The sequence below is a fragment of the Schistocerca cancellata genome, chromosome 10, assembly GCF_023864275.1.
Source record: "Schistocerca cancellata isolate TAMUIC-IGC-003103 chromosome 10, iqSchCanc2.1, whole genome shotgun sequence".
NCBI lineage: Eukaryota > Metazoa > Arthropoda > Insecta > Orthoptera > Acrididae > Schistocerca > Schistocerca cancellata.
Genome location: NC_064635.1, coordinates 188,144,554 through 188,164,313, shown reverse-complemented (window position 1 = coordinate 188,164,313; position 19,760 = coordinate 188,144,554). Strand labels below are relative to the sequence as shown.

General features: G+C 43.9%; 1 protein-coding gene across 1 annotated transcript in view; it reads right to left on the bottom strand.

Annotated features, from left to right (window-relative positions):
• The window catches only part of LOC126106235 (uncharacterized), a 59,540-nt gene extending 42,327 nt beyond the window's left edge, over positions 1-17,213 (bottom strand). The window contains exons 1-2 of the mRNA XM_049912463.1: positions 17,164-17,213; positions 15,666-16,004 (exon numbers count right to left, since the gene is read on the bottom strand). Of these exons, the coding sequence (XP_049768420.1) occupies positions 15,666-16,004; positions 17,164-17,213 (389 nt within the window). The remainder of the gene's footprint in view (positions 1-15,665; positions 16,005-17,163) is intronic.
• Between the last annotated feature and the right edge of the window lie 2,547 nt (positions 17,214-19,760).

Below are 19,760 nucleotides of genomic sequence, written 5' to 3'. Positions count from 1 at the left end.
CAAATCTAGGGCCTCGCTGTAGATTTGATCAAATAAGTCGCTTGTCTTCTGTTCACTGCAATGTGATATGTTACCACGTGGAGCGCTAGCAGCGCTCTGTCGTCTGTAGTGTTTTTATAAACATTTAACATTGCCGGTAAATACAACTGGTGTGTGCCTACAACTACAAAATTAATAGAGATGTATGAAGCTGATGAGGAGCTTTACAACGTGAGGCATCCTGAACACAAAAACAGATTAAGAAGATTGGAGACCTGACCTGACCTAACCTAACCTAACCTGTAGCAAGGAATCGGAGTGTTACAGTGAACCTGTCTTCTGCAGATGTAGCAGTTCTTAAGTGAATATTGTGCTTTGTGATATGAGGATACACTTCACTCAGCACGTACAGAAATGTAAGCTCATCCATTCTTAAGTAACTGATGTACAACTTGACGTCCTCCACTACAAGTTCACGTAACAAGTTTTGTCGAATGCTTTTATCGGGTTGTCGTAAAACCCACGGCTTCACCCGGGTATGTTTCCTTTTTCTCCCCCACTTCTGTTCCGCATGTGCACACAGTGCAATTGTGGTACATGCAACTGCTCCGGTTAATAACAAGTTGTTCAAAAATGGTTCAAATGGATCTGAGCACTATGGGACTTAATATCTTAGGTCATCAGTCCCCTAGAACTTTGAACTACGTAAACCTAACTAACCTGAGGACATCGCACACAGCCATGCCCGAGGCAGGATTCGAACCTGCGACCGTAGCAGTCCCACGGTTCTGGACTGCAGCGCCTAGAACCGCACGGCCACCGCGGCCGGCAAGTTGTTGTTGTCAGCCATCTTGAACTTTGACGAAAAATATGAGGACAGTGTAATACCCCTTCTAGCGCTACATCAAAGATCTTTGTCAAATATATTTGACGGAATATTTGATCACATCTTTGATCAAATCTTTGACAGAGAAATTTGATACTGTAATACCAGCCTTACAGGCCAAATACATACGGATTTGATAAACAATGTGCACAGTTCACGGCGTGCACAGCTAACCCTTTCCACTCAACTACCAGTTTACGTCAATGTCAGCAGGTGGCAGCACACTGCAGCAGACGTTTACCCAAGTTCGCTTGGCATAAATCGCGCTAGGCTGTTGCATACTCCACAGATATGCCAGTTCACTCACTATATAGTAAAATGGTTCAAATGGCTCTGAGCACTATGGGACTTAACTTCTAAGGTCATCAGTCCCCTAGAACATAGAACTAGTTAAACCTAACTAACCTAAGGACATGACACACATCCATGCCCGAGGCAGGATTCGAACCTGCGACCGTAGCGGTCGCGCGGTTCCAGACTGTAGCGCCTTGAACCGCTCGACCACGTGGGCCGGCCACTATATAGTAAAATTAGACCGGACGTCAGTAGATGTTGCAGTTGTACTGATAGAAAAACCTATTTTGTGGGATTCTGAATGAGTTATAGTACATTAAAATTTAGATTTTATCATACAGTAATCCATTTGAGGCGCTGAGAACCATGAAGCACATCAACGTAAATTGTGAGACTGTAGTATTTATTCATGCTTCTGACACCTTGGTCAGGTTATCTGCACTGTTGGCCGACATTGCGTGTGCATCTGAACATTCACGAAAAAGTGCCCCACTGCTTTCTCTGATATTCACTTAAATATTCTAAAGTCTATTCACCGAGGGCTGGGACGAAACATAAACAGTGTCACGTGAGTGACTACGTTCGTTTCCAGAGAAAGCATTCGGTGTTCACGTGACACGTAGGGGTGTGGAAAATCCTTGACGCACGCTTTGCGGCTGGCTGCCGAGCTGTCGCAGCGGACCGTGAGAAACCTGGGCAACAATGTACGAAATAAATTTAACAATAATGTTAAAATAATGTTCAACTGAGTTCATTCTTTCGAAGCAGATTTATTTTCATTCAGGTTGCTAACAAAACGCTCCATTCAAACGTAATTAATTGGTAATTTTAATAACAATACCAGTAATAATAATGGTAAAGGACGAGACAAGGTTCACTCTGTCGAACTTTAACTGTTTTCATTGAGGTTTATAACAAACTGCTCCTCTCTTTCCTCTATAATGCAGTCTAATTTCCACATTTGAGTTTCCACTTTTTCTACGACATGGTGGACGCACTTGTTCCAATCCTCAGCAGTCACTGTTCTTACTGCTTCTTCTAGCAGTACTTTAACTTCCGGCATTTTGTATGTTTTGTTTTTCGCTGCAACGTAGTCTTTGATTCAGGCCCACACTAACTCGATGGCGTTTAATTCACAGTGGTACGGAGGAATTCTGAGAATAGTTTTCTCTGCATTCTTCCCCATTTCATCTATTGCGTATTCGTTGTGCGCTGTTCTGTGATTTTTAACTATATCTGAAAGTTCTTTCTTCAACATACAGTCTTCGAAATCGATGTTTTTAGATTTTAACCACTCTGATATTTCGTGCTTATTGGTATTCGCATTGGGAACTTTTTCTTTTCTCCGAGAATGGTACGGCGCGTTATCAAGAACAATAACTGCATTTTCCTGAAGCCGAGGAAGAACATCTTGAAACTACTTCTCGAAGGTTTCGGCGCACATCTGCTCATGATAATCTCCACTTTTCTTGGATTCGAAAGTCTACAAACTTCCTTCAACGAACCCTGCTTTGCTGCCAATGTGTGCGATAATAAGACGTTTCCCTTTACATGATGGGCCCTTGCTTCTGGTGGATAATCCAGACAGAAACGCTTGTTTTGAGGAATTTATAGGGTCACCTACCCAGACGTAACTTCGGGTATGTCCTGCGTTCACCCACGTCTCGTCCAAATAGTAAATGGGTCTGCCTTCATCTCTCAACCGTTTTAATGGCTCGAAGATAACGCCGCCTCCATAAAATTATGTCATCCCTGTCTATTAGCATGCTATCGCGCCCACGCCGGACATATTTCAAATTCATTTCCGTCAATAACTTATAAAATGTAGTTCTACGAAAATTGCCCAGATCTGCATCTTCGTTCACGACTGTAAGCACTTTGTCAATTGTTGGCAATTCGTTACGAAAAAAAAACCGTGTTCTTTCCTTCGTATCGCATTTCTATCGACGTCATTGACTCTTTAATTAGAACATGTTACGCGTTTCGGCATTACATCCATCTTCAGACATCTGTTACAAAAAAGTACAAAAGATAAGTGAACAGCACCTTCAACACGTCTCAACGTTTCAGAAAATGAGATCGGGTCATATGAGTTACATACCACAAACTTCAACTCCTTCCTAACCATCTAGGCGTACAGCCTTGACAACTCAAAGAAAGTGTCCAATAACATATGACCATAAGTGCGACTCTAGCAGTCTTGATGATGATGATGATGATGATGATGATGATGGGATCTCAACTGCGTGGTTATCAGCGCCCGTACAAATTCCCAACCTTTCCTCAGTCCAATCTCACCACGTACATGAGTATATGAAACGATGAGGACAACACAAACATCCAGTCATCTCGAGGCAGGCAAGCAGTCTTGAAGCAGAGCGTATACTGACGCTGAACAAGTCAACTAGCAGCGAAGCGCCCTCGGTAGGGGCCGCTGCATGGTCATGTGCTCCATGCGTTCACATGTAATTTAATAATATACTCACCATGTAACATCAAACAGGATGTAGTTATGACTAGTCATCGGAATGGTACTTTCGTACACGTTAACACTAAAGGATTTTTTTAAAAAAAATTTAAAAGCTCCAAAATTTTTATTATTCCATACTATACCTATAGCCAGTAGTGGCACTACGCGCAACTCAAACCATATGTTGATATAAAATAAATAATGGGGAGGGGGGGGGGGCAGTTCCTTTATGAATAAACCTTTAAATCTCCAAAATCTCTAAAAGAATACCACCAAATTAAATATAACCAACAGTATCCGTCATAAACTATAACCGTGTAATCAGCTCTCGTACGCAAACGTCTTAGGCGCCATCTGTCAAAGCCAACGGCAGCCACATCAGCGGGAGCCGCCCGCCTATCGAATTACAGCCAAGTGGTATTCAAGGGCCATGATTGCCCAAATAGAAGCCTTCAAACAATGGCCCATGAATCTCAGTTGGCTGTTATATTTTGATTAAAGTTCAGTCTTGATCACACCATTTATGTTTCAATGGCATAGGTAACCGGTTTCGGCTATTTTTACATAACCATCATCAGACCCATCGCTCCCTTAGGATGGTAGGCGGAGCTCTCCTCAGCTGCTACGAAGTCAACTGGCTGTAATTCGATAGGCGGATGGCTGCAGCTGACTTGGTTGCCGTTGGCTGTAACAGATGGCGCCTAAGACGTTTGCGTACGAGAGCTTACTACCGGGTTATAGTTTATGGCGGATACTGTTGGTTATATTTAATTTGATAGTATTCCTTTAGAGATTTTGTAGATTGAAAGGTTTATTCATAAAGGAACTGCCCCTTCCCCCCCCCCCCCCCATTATTTATTTTATATCGACATATGGTTTGAGTTGCGGTTAGTGCCACTAATGGCTGTAGATATAGTAGGGCAATGTAAAAAAAATTTAAAAAATCCTTTAGTGTTAACGTGTACGGAAGTACCATTCCGGTTTCTAATCGTAATTATACGCTGTTAGATGTTACGTACTGAGTATATTGTTATTAGATTACATGTAAACGCATGGAGCACATGACCATGCAGCGCCCCCTACCGAGGGTGCTTCGCTGCTAGTTGATTTGTTTAGCGTCAGTATACGTTCTACTTCTAGACTGCTTGTGTCGCAGTTGTAATTGTTGTGACTTGGCAAGACAGCCAAGCCACTATGACCGGTAGCCGAAAGGCACGCGTTTAAGCTCACGCAGGCTGGCGTGAGGTCTGGAACAGTTAAAGGAGTTGAGTCTAGTAAAAATAATACGTAGCTGCTGGAATACTTAACTTTAATCCATAATTGGTGAACATCGGTCTGACGGTACATGCATCACAAGATAAATAGCAAATGATAATGGCGCCTTGCTAGGTCGTAGCAAATGACGCAGCTGAAGGCTATGCTAACCATCGTCTCGGCAAATGAGAGCGTAATTTGTCAGTGAACCATCTCTAGCAAAGTCGGTTGTACAACTGGGGCGAGTGCTAGGAAGTCTCTCTAGACCTGCCGTGTGGCGGCGCTCGGTCTGCAATCACTGATAGTGGCGATACGCGGGTCCGACGTATACTAACGGACCGCGGCAAGTGTGGTGTCTGGCGGTGACACTACAGTAATCATATGTTATCGGACACTTTCTTTGAGTTGTCAAGGCTGCATGCCTAGTTGGTTAGGAAGGAGTTGAAGTTCGTGGTATGTGACTCATATGACCCGATCTCATTTTCTCTAACGTTGAGACGTGTTGAATGTGCTGTTCACTTATGTTTTGTACTTTTTTGTAACAGATGTCTGAAGATGGATGTAATGCCGAAACGCGTAACATGTTCTAATAAGTTAGTCAATTGACCATCTCATGACTTTACTGCGATTGTACAACATCTGTTGCCAATTATTAATTCGAGTGGGACGTAACATGTAATCTGAAACTGAACATCATTTACGAAACGGTCTACATACCGAGTGAGATGGGGCAGTGGCTACCACACTGGGCTAGTATTCAGGATGACGACGGTTCAAACCCGCCTTCGGCCATCCTGATTTAGGTTATCCAGTATTTCCCTAAATCGCTTCAGGCAAATGGCGGGATGGTTCCTTTGAAAGGGCACGGTCGACTTCCTTCCCTGATCTGGTGGGCCCGACGACCTCGGTGTTTGGTCGCTCCCCAAATCAACCAGCAACCAACCAGCAATCGACATATTACAAATAAACAAATGATTTCTTCGAAGAAAAAGGTTCTATTTACACAACTGCAGGGGCAGCCTATATCTTCAAATAGTGAATTTTACGAAGAAGTGTGTTTTGCAATGGTTGTAGGGAACGTACCCTGTAACAAACTTCAGGTACCTAAATGTAAACATTTCTTACAGAAATACTGCAGCCGCATTTCCGATGAGTCCACACTCAAGAACATTTACGGGGATTATTCGTATGTTGGTATACTAGAAAAAATTAGGTCAGGCATTGGCAAATCTTTTACATGAATTTCTGTTAATGAGATGAATCCGTTTCATCGCTAATCTAATTTTGGGCTCTGTGGCTGCACCTAATCCCTAATTAATTTATTGTAAACATTGGGAATCAACAAACACTTCCACAATTGCTAGATTCATTAACAATGAACTTACAGTATCATGGCCAGATGGCGTAAAAGAAGAGAGGGGCCTACTGATTTACAGAGATGCATCCCCATACATGTTGAAAGGCGGGAATCGCTTAATGTATTTTATCTAAACTTAGTGCACGTTACATGTACAGCTCATGCACCGCTAAGAGTGGCAATTCCCAGAAATAAATATTCTGTAATCGGTAACGAGAAAGGTTTTCGTGAAATGCCCTTATCGTGTACAACGCTAAAAGGGGCAGCTACCTGATCTACATCTACATCTACATCTATACTCCGCAAGCCAGCTGACGGTGTGTGGCGGAGGGAACCTTGAGTACCTCTATCGGTTCTCCCTTCTATTCCAGTCTCGTATTGTTCGTGGAAAGAAGGATTGTCGGTATGTCTCTGTGTGGGCTCTAATGTCTCTGATTTTATCCTCATGGTCTCTTCGCGAGATATACGTAGGAGGGAGCAATATACTGCTTGACCCCTCGGTGAAGGTATGTTCTCGAAACTTCAACAAAAGCCCGTACCGAGCTACTGAGCGTCTCTCCTGCAGAGTCTTCCACTGGAGTTTATCTATCGTCTCCGTAACGCTTTCGCGATTACTAAGTGATCCTGTAACGAGGCGCGTTGCTCTCCGTTGGATCTTCTCTATCTCTTCTATCAACCCTATCTGGTACGGATCCCACACTGCTGAGCAGTAGTCAAGCAGTGGGCGAACAAGTGGACTGTAACCTACTTCCTTTGTTTTCGGATTGCGGTTCCTTAGGATTCTTCCAATGAATCTCAGTCTGGTATTCAGTATTCAACTTTTCTAAAGCGCTCAGTTCAGTTCCATAGGTCGCAAATCGCTTTAGCTGACATCCCGTCGGTATCAAGAAACTGAAGACTTCAATTATGTCTCCCCAAGAGGCTGTGGGAATAGAGTCAGATGCAGCTGGGAAGCTCATTGTTGTACCAGGTGAAGTTGGTGATGTAGTTTCCAGTAAACTGCAGTCTGTCCTGAATATGAACCGTGGATACACAGATCTTGTTATTTTGTCTCGCTTATTTAATGGTGAAATCGTAGAATCTCCTGAGAATGTTATTCCTACCACAATCCCTCTGTATAAATATGCACCGTTGACGTCTTGAGAAGCTGAACGACCTCTTTGTATTTGTAAATAACATATTTTCAGACAGGAGACTGTGAATGGCAACAGAATATTTGGAAAAGTACATTATAATTAATTATGCATTCCATTGCAGTGTGACTTAAATGCGTAATTAGGAGACATTTATACTCCGTTACTCTGCAGCAGATGCGAACTGATTAAAATTGACATAGATATTTGTCTAGCCTACCTGTGAACTTACATTTTCTGGCAAAAAAATAGAATTTTGGATTTTACATATAACTCTTTCATTACATATTTATTTACGTATTCCACTAATTTTGGTTACATATTTATGTACATATTTCTTGATATGGCATTACACCAAATCCGGGCTCTGATGGTACACGTAACAAAATTTTTGTGTTACTCATTTACGAAATGTAAATTTCCCCCACTTGTCGAATTCATTGGCTACCGTGAATGTACACAAACAGAAAAAAAAAACTTGTAATGCTATAGTTTCTGTCGCACTGCAAATAGTAAACAAACAGCGTTATAGGAAAATAACGTTAACAGGTTGGAGTCTTGTGGCTTCATTTTCTTCCATTTTGAATGATCATGCCTTGATCGCTTACATCAGAGATAAATGCACTATCTGATTAAGTATATCCGTATAACCCTATCTGTAAAGGGCGCTCACTAAGAAAAGCAATACATTTTTTTCTGACAACAAGTTGTCCGATTTTTCCCGAGGGCATGCAGCTTTACTGTATGGTTAAATGATGATGGCGTCCTCTTGGGTAAAATATTCAGGAGGTAAAATCGTCACCCATTCAGATCTCCGGGCGGGGACTACTCAAGAGGACGTCCTTATCAGGAGAAATAAAACTGGCGTTCTACGGATCGGAGCGTGGAATGTCAGATCCCTGAATCGAGCAGGTAGGTTAGAAAATTTAAAAAGGGAAATGGATAGATTAAAGTTAGATATAGTAGGGATTAGTGAAGTTCGGTGGCATGAGGAACAAGATATTTGGTCAGGTGAATACAGGGTTATAAAATCAAAATCAAATAGGGGTAATGGAGGAGTAAGTTTAATAATGAATAACAAAATAAGAGTGCGGGTAAGCTACTACAAACAGCATAGTGAACGCATTATTGTGGCCAAGATAGACACGAAGCCCACGCCTACTACAGTAGTACAAGTTTATATGCCAACTAGCTCTGCAGATGACAAAGAAATTGAAGAATTGTATGATGAAATAAAAGAAATTATTCAGATAGTGAGGAGACACGAAAATTTAATAGTCATGGGTGACTGGAGTAGGAAAGGGAGAGAAGGAAACGTATTAGGTGAATATGGATTGGAGTTAAGAAATGAAAGAGGAAGCCGCCTGGTAGAATTTTGCACAAAGCACAAATTAATCATACCTAACACTTGGTTCAAGAATCATAAAAGAAGGTTGTATACATCGAAGAAGCCTGGAGATACTGACAGGTTTCAGATAGACTATATAATGGTAAGACAGAGATTTAGGAACCAGGTTTTAAATTGTAAGACATTTCCAGGGGCAGATGTGGACTCTGACCACAATCTATTGGTTATGAACTATAGATTAAAACTGAAGAAACTGCAAAAAGGTGGGAATTTAAGGAGATGGGACCTGGATAAACTGAAAGAACCAGAGGTTGTACAGAGTTTCAGGGAGAGCATAAGCGAACAATTGACAGGAATGGGGGATAGAAATACAGTAGAAGAAGAATGAGTAGCTTTGAGAGATGAAGTAGCGAAGGCAGCAGAGGATCAAGTAGGTAAAAAGACGAGGGCTAGTAGAAATCGTTGGGTAACAGACGAAATATTGCAATTAATTGATGAAAGGAGAAAATATAAAAATGCAGTAAATGAAGCAGGCAAAAATGAGTAAGAGCGTCACAAAAATGAGATCGACAGGAAGTGCAAAATGGCTAAGCAGGGATGGCTAGAGGACAAATCTAAAGATGTAGAGGCTTATCTCACTAGGGGTAAAGTAGATACTGCCTACAGGAAAATTAAAGAGACCTTCGGAGAAAAGAGAACCACTTGTATGAATATCAAGAGCTCAGATGGAAACCCAGTTCTATGCAAAGAAGGGAAAGCAGAAAGGTGGAAGGAGTATATAGAGGGTCTATACAAGGGCGACGTACTTGAGGACAATATTCTGGAAATGGAAGAGGATGTAGATGAAGATGAAATGGGAGACACGATACTGCGTGAAGAGTTTGACAGAGCACTGAAAGACCTAAGTCGAAACAAGGCCCCGGGAGTAGACAAATTCAATTAGATCTACTGCCGGCCTTGGGAGAGCCAGTACTGACAAAACTCTGCCATCTGGTGAGCAAGATGTATGAGACAGGCGAAATACCCTCAGACTTCAAGAACAATATAATAATTCCGATCCCAAAAAAAGCAGGTGCTGACAGATGTGAAAATTACCGAACAATCAGTTTAATAAGTCACAGCTGCAAAATACTAACACGAATTCTTTACAGACGAATGGAACAACTGGTAGAAACCGACCTCGTGGAAGATCAGTTTGGATTCCTTAGAAAGATTGGAAAACGTGAGGCAATACTGACCCTACGACTTATCCTAGAAGCTTGATTAAGGAAAGGCAAACCTACGTTTCTAGCATTTGTAGACTTAGAGAAAGCGTTTGACAATGTTGACTGGAATACTCTCTTTCAAATTCTGAAGGTGGCAGGGGTAAAATACAGGGAGCGAAAGGCTATTTACAATTTCTACAAAAACGAGATGGCAGTCATAAGAGTCAAGGGGCACGAAAGGGAAGCAGTGGTTGGGAAGGGAGTGAGACAGGGTTGTAGCCTCTCCCCGATATTATTCAATCTATATATTGAGCAAGCAGTAAAGAAAACAAAAGAAAAATTTGTAGTAGATATTAAATCTATGGAGAAGAAATAAAAACTTTGAGGTTCGCCGATGACATTGTAATTCTGTCAGAGACAGCAAAGGACTTGGAAGAGCAGTTGAACGGAATGGATAGTGTCTTGAAAGGAGGATATAAGATGAACATCAACAAAAGCAAAACGAGGATAATGGAATGTAGTTGAATTAAGTCGGGTGATGCTAAGGGAATTAGATTAGGAAATGAGACTCTTAAAGTAGTAAAGGAGTTTTGCTATTGGGGGAGCAAAATAACTGATGATGGTCGAAGTAGAGAGGATATAAAGTGTAGACTGGCAATGGCAAGGAAAGCGTTTCTGAAGAAGAGAAATTTGTTAACATCGCGTATAGATTTAAGTGTCAGGAAGTCATTTCTGAAAGTATTTGTATGGTTCGTAGCCATGTATGGAAGTGAAACATGGACGATAAATAGTTTAGACAAGAGGAGAATGGAAGCTTTCGAAATGTGGTGCTACAGAAGAATGCTGAAGATTAGATGGGTAGATCATATAACTAATGAGGAGGTATTGAATAGAGTTGGGGAGAAGAGGTGTTTGTGGCACAACTTGACTAGAAAAAGGGATCGGTTGGTAGGACATGTTCTGAGGCATCAAGGGATCACCAATTAAGTATTGGAGGGAAGCGTGGAGGGTAAAAATCGTAGAGGGAGACCAAGAGATGAATACTCTAAACAGATTCAGAAGGATGTAGGTTCCATTGGGTACTGGGAGATGAAGAAGCTTGCTTAGGATAGAGTAGCATGGAGAGCTGCATCAAACCAGTCTCAGGACTGAAGACCACAACAGCAACAAGTTGGTTTTATTCATGGTTCCAATACACCATGTTATTCCCCACTCTTTTGGCTAGACAAACCTGTTTTTCGACATAATCTCCGTTCAAGGCGCCGCTTTACTGTGAGGGCCTGTGTGCCCGTATGGTACCACTCCACTGGTAGACGTCGGAGCCAACGTCTTGCTGCATGAATAACCTCCCCATTGTCCACGTACTGCTTCCCGCCAAATGCATCCTTCTTAGGGCCAACCAGTGGAGGTTGGAAGTTGCGAGTCCCTGGCTGCACGGTTTGGTTGATTTGGAAGACGGCAAATAGCGAGGACATCGGTCCCATCGGATTAGGCAAGGTTGGGGAAGGAAGTCGGCTGTACCCTTTCAAAGGAACCATCCCAGCATTTGCCTCAAGTAATTTAGGGAAATCACGGAAAACTAAAAATCAGGACGGCAGGACGATGGGTTTGAACCGTCGTCCTCCCGAACGCGAGTCGGCTGTAGGGTGGATGAGAAAGCACAGTCTAATGAAGTTTTGTGATCTCCTCTCGGGTGCGCCTTGCGTTATCATGGAGGATAAGTTCGTTTGCATTTTTGTGGCGACGGACCCACTGAAACAGTTTCTTCAGTTTCCTGAAGGTAGCACAACAGACTTTAGAGGTGATCATTTCATCTTGATGGAGGAATTGGTCTCACCATGCTTTTGTTCACCGCCAGACATTCTGCAAGTGCCTATGAATATCTGCGAAGATATGGTTTTCCGCCAAAAGATACTCAATGACCGCTGGCTGCTTTTAACGCACCTCCGTTACAGACGCCATTTTGAAGGCTACGTATAGCGCTTCGTGAAACTATAGGGGCTGAAGCGGGAATATTCCATTATGTCGCACAACAAATTCCGCATTTTTTCAACTGAAACTAGCGAAGAGAAAATGCGTTCCATTACTTATTGAACATTAAACTATAGGGGCTGAAGCGAGCGCACAACAAATTCGGCATTTTTTGAACCTAAACTAGCCGAGAGAAAATGCGCTCCATTACTTAATGAACGCCGAACTGACCACTATATGTACGAGAGGCGGCCACGCCAGTATAAAATTTGGTCGGCATTGTTGTCAGCAGAGAAGCACTAACAAGAGAGCTCATTGACTTCGAACATGGACTATTCATTGGACGTCACCTGTCTAACAAATCTATCGTTGACATGTCAACCCATGTAAAGCAGTTCTACTTGACTAGTGCACAACGCCAGGCAACAGCTACAGCTAAACCAAGATCAAGATCTCATATACTGAAGAACAGGGACCGTAGTGTACTGTCGAGGGTGGCTGTAAAAAAGCTACACATGAAATCGGCGGAAGTAGTGACTCGTGCGGACACAACCCAAGTGAATGTCCACTTTGATCAGGAAAGGTATAGACTGTGCACGCCCCCGTCACTGCCATGTTAGGACTTGGAACCAACGTGACTGCGGATTAAAGCCGAGTTCCTCTCTTGCCAAGTGAACTGCGAAATTCCCATGGTATATATCGTGTTAAAACGTTAACAAAACGGCATTTGCAGGTCTTTCCGTATATTCTTTTACAAATACCATAATTACATTTTCTTAGGTGTATTCGCTCCTTTTGCTACACTGTGCGTCATATAGTTCACCGCTTGCGTGGAAGTCAAAATATCAGTTTGGCAGGAGAATAATTTAGTTTTCAGACGATTCCTGAAAAATACGTTTGAAATGTTTTTTATGCTTTAATAAGAAATGATATTAGGAAACTTCTCGGCAGATTAAAACTGTGTGCCGGACCGAGGCTCGAACTCGGGAGCTTTCGCTTTCGCAGGCAAGTGCTCCACCAACCGAGCTACCCATGCACGACTCACGACCGTTCTCACAGCTTCAATTCGGCCAGTACCTCGACTCCTACCTTCCAGACTTCATAGAAGCTGTTCTGCGAACCTTGTAGAACTAGACTCCTAGAAGAAAGGATATTGCGGAGACATGCCTTAGCCACAGCCTGGGAGATGTTTCCAGAACGGGATTTTCACTCTGCAGCGGAATGTGTGCTGATATGAAACTTCCATGCAGATTAAAACTTTGTGCCGGACCGAGACTCGAACTCGGGACCTATGCCCGACCTCGAGTCTCAGTTCGGCATAAAGTTTTGAACTGCCAAGAAGTTTCATATCAGCACACACTCCCCTGAAGAGTGAAAATCTCATTCTGGAATGATATTAGGGTTTGCTAGTCATGTCCAGTGCACACAAAATGAGTGTTTTCGTTTCCTTTCGTTTATAAAATGAAGACAGGTACTAAAATAACGTAAAGATGTGAAGCAGAATACTCTGCAAATGTTGGATACTGAAAAAACATCTGTTGTGTTGAGTCAGGCAACGTTAGCAATTTACGCTACGTAATCTGAGTTTGGGACTAAGGGCAGGGATGTTGTCTGGTAAACAGTCACTGAGAAGTCTATTCTTGGTCTCTGAAAAATGTGGCTGTTTCCATAACACATGGAAATAGCAATTATATTGTGTTTTCATCAAATTTCCTCCGCTTCATCAATGTCTGTGACACAGGGAATTAGCAATTATATTGTGTTGGGCTGATCAGATTTCCTGCGTTGGCACTGAAAGTAAATTAACGATACTTCACTATCCACAACTCCACGCAAAAAGGGTGTCCGAGGAGGAACGGTCGGTATTCAGGGATAGAGCACGAACGATCATTTTAAAGTCTACTAAATGTGGGCTCTAAAATGCATACTATGAGCACCTCTTCATCTTCGATACTCTGAAACAAATCTCTTCTACTCCAACCTCTTTGCTTTCCGTATGTCTGGAGGAGGTAGTAAGGATAAAAACAAGAAAAAATTGTGTAGTGTATAATTACGGGCTCTAAAGGGCCATGAGCCCTTTTTTCCTGTGAAAAGGTGTGTTTTACTGTCTCGAAGATGAACAACTGCTCAAACCTCTTACGGTATGCATTTTAGAGCACATATTCACTAAACGTTTTTGCTTCGAATAGTATTTCCTGTCTAATTTATAACAATAACAAATTGGGAGCAATATCGGCAAGTTTTCAAGCCAAGTATGACTTCACATGGCCGAATCCCTTGGCCCCAACCCCTTCGTTCAGTGACGATGAGACGGAACACCAATGCGTTGGCGACCAACTTTCAGCTAAATCCACTGGCGCAGCCCAACACTATGCTGAGCAGTTTCCTTAGCGCTAGCAACAACTTCACAGGACTTTTTCTTTTCTACATATTAGTAATTAAATATATCCCGAGCGGGAAGGCGTGCCGGTCTACGGCACGAATCCGCTCGTCGGAGTAGTGTCGAGCTCTGGTGTGCCGGCCAGCCTGTGGATGGTTTTTAAGGCGGTTTCCCATCTGCCTTGGCGAATGCGGGCTGGTCCCCCTTATTCCGCCTCAGTTACACTATGTCGGCGATTGCTGCGCAAACACTGTCTCCACGTACTCGTACACCATAATTGAAAATGGAAATGAAGTCCCATGCTTCTTTACAGAGCGTAGGGGAACGATGCGGGAGACCCGCACCACATTACTAGGCAAGGTCCTAATAGAGGTGGTTTGCCGTTGCCTTCCTCCGACCGTAATGGGGATAAATGATGATGATGAAGACGACACAACAACACCCAGTCATCTCGAGCCAGGAAAAACCCCTGACCCCACCGGGAATCGAACCCAGGACCCCGTACTCGGGAAGCAGGAACGCTACCGCGAGACCACGAGGGCGGACCACACCATAATTACTCTACCACGTAGACATTTGGGGTTACACTCGTCTGGTATGAGACGTTCCCGGGGGCTCCACTGGGGGCTGAACCGCACAATAACCCTGGGTTCAGTGTGGGGCGGCGGTGGGGTAGGTGGACTGCTGTGGCCTGTTGTGGGGTTGTGAACCTCTGAGGGCTATGGCGGGACGAAGCCTCTCTGTCGTTTCTAGGTCCTCGGTTTAATACAGGCGTTTTCATAGGAACAAAGGTAACTGTAGAAACAAATTGAAAAAGATCAATAACTTTATTATTCTCTAAAGATCATCTAGGTCACATACATCCATTATATTAAAATATTCAGAAAAAAATCCCAGAATAACCTCTGAAATAGTATCAGTGGAGTTCCTGCTGTGTATGCATGGAAACGTGAAAAATAGATTTTCTATTTCTGGAATTATAAAATAATCTTTTTATGAATGAAAAAATAACAGCGTCGATATTTTAAGTATTGGCTAAAAAGAATATAAGATCACATGGGATATAGGTGGGAGCATACTACTGTTTAAGACGATACAGTGATGAGGATACTGTGTGCAGAACTGAACAGGCCAGAGTTTGTCCCCCAGTCAGGTAGAGGTTCGCGCTCTATGTAGCGCCCTGGGGATGATACGCGTTGTAGGTGAACCTCCGAGCGCCGAGAAGGCTGCTGTACTCCGTGAGTTCTCGGCCCGAGGACGCGGCTACCGGCTGAGACGTCACGACGGCGTCCAAGTCGCTGTACTGCGGCACGGGCGGTGGTCGCATCAGGCCGCAGCAGAAGTAGCAGCAGCAGTAGCAGCAGCAGAAGCAGCCGCAGCAGCAGCACGTGGCCAGGAAGATGGCGACGAGCAGGCAGCGCGCCCAGCCGGACGTCAGCACCCACAGCTGGCCGTCGGGGAAGCCCTCGGCCAGCGACGCCGAGCCGTACAGGTCGTAGAGCTGGCGGCGGCGCGGGTCGCCCAGCACGCGGTAGGCGCGCTGCACCGCCTTGAAGCGCTCCGCGGACGCCGCCTGGTCGCCCGGGTTCTTGTCGGGGTGGTAGCGCAGGGCCAGCCGCCGGTAGGCGCGCCGAATCTCGTCCTCCGTGGCCGACGGCGCCACCTGCAGGATGTCGTACAGGCTGTTGCTAGGCTCCGGCCGCCCCTGCCGCTCCGACATCCCACACCTGCGGACACACGTCGTTCCCAGAATTAGAGTCATGACCGGAACTGCTTTCATCGATCCAGTCCCTGCTTTGCGACCTGGTCAATATGGTGCACAGGCCAAACCAGCTGGCTCACTGGGCACTTCTACCACTGAGCACACCCACTGGGTCATTCCAGATGGATTGACAACCCTTGCTGGTCTATCATATCTCCAGGCTGCCTCAAATGGCTCTGAGCACTATGGGACTTAACATCTAAGGTTATTAGTGCCCTAGAACTTAGAACTACTTAAACCTAACTATCCTAAGGACATCACACACATCCATGCCCTAGGCAGGATCGAACCTACGACCGTAGCGGTCGTGCAGTTCTTTCATCGATCCAGTTGCTGCCTTGCGACCTGGTCAATACGGTGCACAGGCAAAACCAGCTGGCTCACTGGGCACTTCTACCACTGAGCACACCCACTGGGTCATTCTAGCTGGATTGACAACCCTTGCTGGTCTATCATATCTCGAAGCTGCCTGTGTTATTTGTCTGGGTGGAAGCACAGAACTTTATGCTATGGGCAAATGGCGCCATCTACACTGTATAGTCCGATGCTTGGCTCCTAGATGCCACTCATGGATACATGGCAACTTTGCCATAATTAGTCATCCACTGTACTGGTTTCAGCCCGTGCAGCCCTTGGCTTGTGGTGTAGCCCATACAGTACATAGCCTCACAGCTGGGCACCACACACTGGGTCAGCACAGCTGGCTCAATGAACCTAGTCAGCCTGTCACATCTCCACCCTCTCCTTGTTCTGTCTGAGTGAAAGAACAGCCCCAGCTGCCAGAAGGTGCACTGAAATACAGGCACATGGTGCGACCTGCACCATACAGGCTGCTGCTCTACCCCAACATCCCACTCATAAGGACTTACTGTCATTCCCACAATTAGACTTATGCGCAGTGCTGGTTTCAGAACAATCGGCCCTTGCCTTGTGGCATGGCCTGTATGGTACACTGGTCAGCGACATTGGCTTACTGATTTCTGCTGCTGAACACAACACGTCATGTCTAGAAAACTGAAAAATGGATTTCCTAGTGCTGTACTTACAAAATTACTTTTTTTGTAAGTGGAAACAATAACAGTATTGTCAGTTTCGTTATTGGCTATTGGGATGACGCACCTCACTGGCCTGTCAGTTCTCCAGCTCGTTCAGGTTCTAGCTCACATACAACCATAGTCGCGGAGGTCGCGCCACTTCTAATTCTCTTTGATTAACAGCACCACTTACTCATTGTCATACTGGCTCCTTCTGCACTCTAATATCCTCCTTCTTGGGACAGAGTGTGGCCCCACAATTATAACCCTCAGTATTGATTTGAACTTGGTCAGGGTCTGCTTCACATCTGATCCAAATGGCATGCAGGGTACACTGGAGTTGCCAGTCTCTACAGCTGAGTACAACCCATAGATTCTTAAAATTGTACTTGTTAATTTCCAGACATCGTAGTCAAAGATATAGCAGTGGAATTGGGTTAATGCACCTTGTTGCCCTGTAATTTCTTGAGCCCTTGGGGTTATTGCTTATGTGAAGATGTAAAACCAGTCAGTCATGAGAGGGCATGACACAGTCGACAGTGTCACTTGATGGGTGTTGTACAAGCTCCTACTTGTCTCTGACATCCAACTTCCGGTCCTGCTTGTCTCTGACATCCAACTTATGGGGTCATATCATGACACCATAGTGGCCTATGCTTGATAGTCTTGTCCAGGCAGGCCAGCCCACCTGGCTCGTCAGACTCCATAGCTGACTGCCACCCACGATGTCAGCCTGGACACGTAGAAACATCCAGCCAACCAATCACTTCCAATACCTGCCTCGGTTCTAATATGCGAGGAAGTGCAGTTTCACTGGCGAGTTGGTGGATGCTGTTCAGCTCTGACAGCCCACTCTTGGAGACACATCGCAGTCCGCACAATCAGTGGAAACTGGTGATTTCAGCCCATCCAACCAATGCTTCATGGCCTAGCTTCTATGACAGCCCATTTAGTTTAGTGGAGGCTGCAGTTTATCCTGGCTGGTTTGACTGTCTTTTCTGCTATGTCAATTCTCTGGATCGCCAGTTGGCTATTCTGTGGGCCAGCCTGTTCCCTCTATTACATTACGTTCTGTATCCTTATACGCGAGGCCCTGTATTTATCTTCCTTTATTGTTATTTTGATTAACTATGCTAGGACATTATTTCTGGACTGGGCTCTTCACTCTGCAATGGCTTATGCACCGTTATGAAACTCCCCAGCAGATGATTGTACGCCAGACCAGGCTTCGCGCCAGGAATTCAACCATTCATGTGCAATGGTCTTAGAAACTGAGCTATCCAGGCAAGACACAAACTTACAGCTTTACTTCCGCCTTCTCACTCCTAACTCCCAACTTCACAGAAGTTTTCCGGCATAACTTGAAGGACTAGCACTCCAAGATGAAAGAGTGTTGCCAATAAATGGTTTAGTCATTGCCTGCGAGAGACATTTTCGACTGACAGTATAGTGTACAATTTCAATCTAGCAGGAAGTTTTCTACTCAGCGACGGCTTAGCGGCGGTTTCTGTGAATTTTCAAGCTTGCATGCTCCACTGTAATTCAACTAATTTCTTTTTTATTCATTCGTTTTCTTATGTTGAGCTCGAAGAACTTCTTAGCCGAGATGTCTATAAAAACTTTATTGTAGATAAAACTAAGTTACCATCTTCAGAGCATCATAAAGATTTGTATTTACCCTTATGAAGACCTGAAGATGATAACTTCGTTTTACCGAAACCGGTTATCTACAATAAAGTTTTTATACTGATCTTGGCTAAGAACTTGTCCTCCTAAGTAACTTTTTTTACCTCTAGATAGTTACAGAATCCACATAAATATTTTTAATAATTAAAAAAGAGTTTGTAGCAGCAATGGAAATTACTTCAGAGAGATTCTTCAAATTGTACTCCTTAACTTCCAGACATCGTAATCAAAGATATAGCAGTGGAACTAGGTTCTTGTAGGAAGGAAGCGACTATAATCACGATGTATACTACGGATCAAATAGCAGACAACACCTAGGAGTGACATTTCGCCTATTAATTTTAGTATGTTAACCGTAGACACAGTGCAGTGCTCGGGTGGGAACGGAGAGCTGTAACCAGAACACAAAGCACATTGGGCTGACCATCTGCAATATCCTCTTTGTGGCACTAAGTTCGCCAGGTTGGCGTAGGGATGTGAAAAACCGCTCGGTTAAAACCGGTACCAGTATTTAAGATCTGAATAACTGGTATTTTTCGACATTTGCTTGGTATCGGTTGCAATGTTTTTTTTTACTAATAACAGGATAAAAATTGTCATGTCAATGCTAAAGCCAAAGATTGTTCCGGCATGTTCTCCTCGTTATTAACTTTCTTCTTCTTCAATAGACTGGGGGCTCTTCGTCTTAGCAGTGTAGACCTTCTAGTAAGTTTTGATGTGGTCTCACTTTTTACAAAAGTTCCTCTTGCAGATTCTTTGACACTGATTGGTAACATGTTTCCTGTTGATATCACTGCTTTGTTCAGTCACGCTCTTTCGTTTCGTTGGCAACACTTCGTTTAAAATAGCAAGAATCCTCCGAAAATTTCAGGTAAAAGTGGTTTTCCGCCCACCATCGAAGATTGCTGTTCTTGTGGGATCAGTTAAGGACAATCTGTTACTACGAAAGGCCGGAATTTACAAGATACCGTGCCAATGTGGTATGGCTTACATAGGTCAAA